The 3503-nt window shown below is 37.0% G+C and overlaps 1 protein-coding gene across 1 annotated transcript; it reads left to right on the top strand.

Annotated features, from left to right (window-relative positions):
* Positions 1 to 507: 507 nt before the first annotated feature.
* Positions 508 to 2948, top strand: LOC132277474 (uncharacterized). Its single transcript, XM_059779327.1, has 5 exons — positions 508 to 823; positions 945 to 1446; positions 1590 to 1791; positions 1933 to 2415; positions 2523 to 2948. Exons 1-5 carry the CDS (start codon positions 508 to 510, stop codon positions 2946 to 2948), a joined length of 1929 nt encoding a protein of 642 aa, XP_059635310.1.
* The last annotated feature ends 555 nt before the right edge of the window (positions 2949 to 3503 follow it).

Genomic DNA, 3503 nt, shown 5'->3' with positions numbered 1-3503 from the left:
ATTACTGTCATGTTTCTACAAGCCGCGTTAAGTACAATAATATAAACAGAACACAGTCTTTAGAAATATCAAACCTCATTTCACCTGTGGTTATGTTCAAACTCCATGCATAGGGATCATGCAAGGATTTTTAATTATTATTTTTCAAATCTATTATTATTATTATTATTATTATTAAAATCTTTCACTGAATATATTTTTCTGATAGTCAATAAAATTGACTTGCAATATATTTAACAAAAATATACATATGACTTGGCACATGGCGTTATAACTCCAAGCCGATGACTTGGAACAAAGATTGGTTGGTGCTTGGTCGTACATCTTTCACTCGGTGTTCAATGGTAAACAAGAGTCATCCGAGCCCCCTATATATACTAAGCCTTCCTATCTCCCAAAACCATCACCAACAATTAAAACATCTTGCTCTTGTTCATCTATTATTGTGCGTTACTTCTCATTTCACCCAAAATCATCCTTTGTATCAATCATTTCTCGAAAAAGATCATGGAACTTGAGCAACCCATGTTGAAAGACACTCCTCGTGACCCAACGACGGATCTACTCCATGTCAAGGCCATGACTATGACAAAAGCATGCAGTCTTCAGGTTTCGAAATCGTTTAGGATGCTCGAAAATGATGTGCCGAATGGCCCTCCCCAAGGAAAACTAGCATGGTTGAGGTCTCAAGTCATCGGCAGTGATGTGGAGTTTGACACTCCATTTGGAAAGCGTCGGCTTACCTATGCTGACTACACTGCCTCTGGCCGATGTCTTCAGTTCATTGAGAAGTACATCATTGAGAAGGTTCTTCCATTCTATGGTAAGCTTGCTAAAGTATAATTTTTTATGTCAAATATTAGGTTTATATCTCATATTTTGCAATTGCAATTAATTTTTTCACTTAAACATCAAAATTGAAAACTGTCCATTTGTGTTAATAGGGAATACTCATACAAGTGACAGTTATGTGGGGGATCAAACTACAACAATGGTGCATGCGGCAAGTAAGTATGTCAAGTCTTGCTTAGGGGGCAAAGAAGAAGATGCACTACTGTTTGTTGGCTCAGGCACAACCGCAGCCATTAAACGGCTTCAAGAGGTTATGGGAATTGCTGTTGCATCAACTATGAAGAACAGGGTTTTGAATAGCCTTAGGAGTGAAGAAAGATGGGTTGTTTTTGTTGGGCCATATGAACACCATTCGAACCTCCTCTCGTGGCGCCAAAGCTTAGCAGAAGTTGTAGAGATCGGTCTAGATGAAAATGGCCTAATCGATATTGCAGCTTTAAGACAACACCTCGAGTCATACCAGCACACAAATCGCCCTGTGTTGGGTTCTTTCTCAGCATGTAGTAATGTCACCGGAATTTACACTGACACGCGCTCCCTTGCTTCACTTCTTCATCGATATGGTGCTTTTGCATGTTTTGATTTTGCTGCAAGGTACATAAAAAGTTTTTTTTTTTTTTTTTTTTTGAGTTATGAAGTTTAATTTCTGTAGGACATGGTACAACTTTTATTTTTTTTATTTTTTCTTTCTAAAATACATAGTAAATTGAAAATTGCTTTGCCTTAATTATGTGTAGTGGTCCTTATGTGGAGATTGACATGAGATCCGGTGAGGTAGATGGATATGATGCAATATTCCTTAGTCCACATAAGTTCGTCGGGGGACCAGGTACTCCCGGAATTCTTCTAATGAGCAAAGTCCTTTATCAATTAGGATCTTCACCGCCTTCAACATGTGGTGGAGGAACTGTTAGCTTTGTCAATGGATTCAATGAAGAGGTATGTAGATATGATTCTCTTTAACCTAATCTCGATCTATGTGCTAATATGAGAGTATAGGACGTCATATATAAAGTTAGCCTAGATGATTTTATGGTTTCATTCCAATCCAAGTTTGCTAATATACTGCCTGTGTTTCAGGACACACTGTATTATGACGATGTGGAAGAGAGAGAAGATGCCGGAACTCCTCCAATTATTCAGAAAATAAGAACAGCAATGGCTTTCTCGTTAAAAGAATACATTGGTTATGAAGTGATCCAAAGGCAGGAGCACTATTTCATAGACAGAGCGCTTGACCGGCTTTTTGCAAATCCAAACATTTGGGTATTAGGAAATAATAGTGTAAAAAGGCAAGCTATCTTGTCCTTTCTCGTGTTCTCCACAACAAATTCCTCATTTCATGACTTAAAAAACAAGGCAAGTGATGGAGGAATTTCCATTTGGAGAGAGTCTGGAAACGTGAGAGATAAACCCCTTCATGGCCCTTTTGTTGCAAAGCTACTCAATGACCTTTTTGGCATCCAGGCTCGTGGTGGGTGTGCTTGTGCTGGACCTTACGGTCACCATCTTCTTCATGTCGATGAGCCTCATTCAATTTCCTTCAAATCCGCCATCCAAAAGGTACCCAATTCACCATTTTCTTACTACTAAATTACGGACTTGGTTATTAAATGTATAGACTATCATTTCTGTTTTTTTAGATCTTAATATATGATAAATTTTGACAGGGTTACCACGGAGTGAAGCCCGGATGGACACGAATTAACTTCGCTTATCACATGTCAGTAGAAGAGTTCGAGTTCATTCTTGCTGCATTGGAATTCATAGCCATGTATGGCCAAAGGTTCCTTGTGCTCTATGACTTCGACTGGAAAATAGGCAATTGGACATTGAAGAAGAAGGCATTCAAAGAGATTCAAGCAATCAAGCAATGCAGACAAGAATTCAATAATTTGTTGATCAATCAAGCTTTCCAAACCGCCAATTTTGAAGACAATAATGCAATTGCTGATAACACTACTATTGAGATGATTCACAAATATGTGTCTTACTTGGAAACTGCAAAAAAAGTTGCTCATTCTCTCCCAAAGTTTCCTCCTCCTAGAAAGGTTCCGAAAGAGATTGATCTTGATCTAGTGCAGTTCAGAATTTAGTCTTGTTCATCTCTATTTATATATATTTTTTATTATTTTTTAATCTAATGCAAATTTGTTCTAACAACATATGCTGACATTTAGTTCCAGTTATATATTGTTATGTGGAGCTTTTGCACACTAAAGATAAGTTATTCTTTTTTGTATCAGAAAAATAAATGAATAAAAAAATGGAATACCTTTTTCCTTTTTCTCCCATTGTTTGTGGTGTTCTTTTCTTCATTTCTCTATCTTTGTGTTTTCCTTGTCAGTATTAGTCCGTTCAAGAAGAGGATAAAGGAAGAAACAAATGAAACACAAAAGAAATAAAAATAATAAAGAACATGAACGATTTTCGTGATATAGTAGCCAAGTGTAATTTAAACCAAACCAACCCTCCCCAACTATCCTAGAGCTGCAAGATACTATTTTTTTTTTCCGGCTGCTTTCCGACTCAGTTACGTATATGACCTTTACACCCCTTTGACTGTAAAATTTTTCTTAAAATACAGAAGATACAAGGGCAATATATATATATATATAACAAGTCCAATACCCATAAATGCTCTGTACTAC

This window comes from Cornus florida, unplaced genomic scaffold (genome assembly GCF_030987335.1).
Source record: "Cornus florida cultivar Cherokee Brave unplaced genomic scaffold, ASM3098733v1 CherokeeBrave_3.0.0_Hap2_Chr10, whole genome shotgun sequence".
NCBI classification, from domain to species: Eukaryota; Viridiplantae; Streptophyta; class Magnoliopsida; order Cornales; family Cornaceae; genus Cornus; species Cornus florida.
This window is presented reverse-complemented; position numbering and strand designations above follow the sequence as displayed.

Bases quoted from the DNA above. Each gene is read 5' to 3' on its own strand.
- LOC132277474 (XM_059779327.1), top strand. From the start codon at position 508: ATGGAACTTGAGCAACCCATGTTGAAAGACACTCCTCGTGACCCAACG. The intron at 824-944 runs GTAAGCTTGCTA...TTGTGTTAATAG, and splicing joins GAAGGTTCTTCCATTCTATG to GGAATACTCATACAAGTGAC. The intron at 1,792-1,932 runs GTATGTAGATAT...CCTGTGTTTCAG, and splicing joins TCAATGGATTCAATGAAGAG to GACACACTGTATTATGACGA.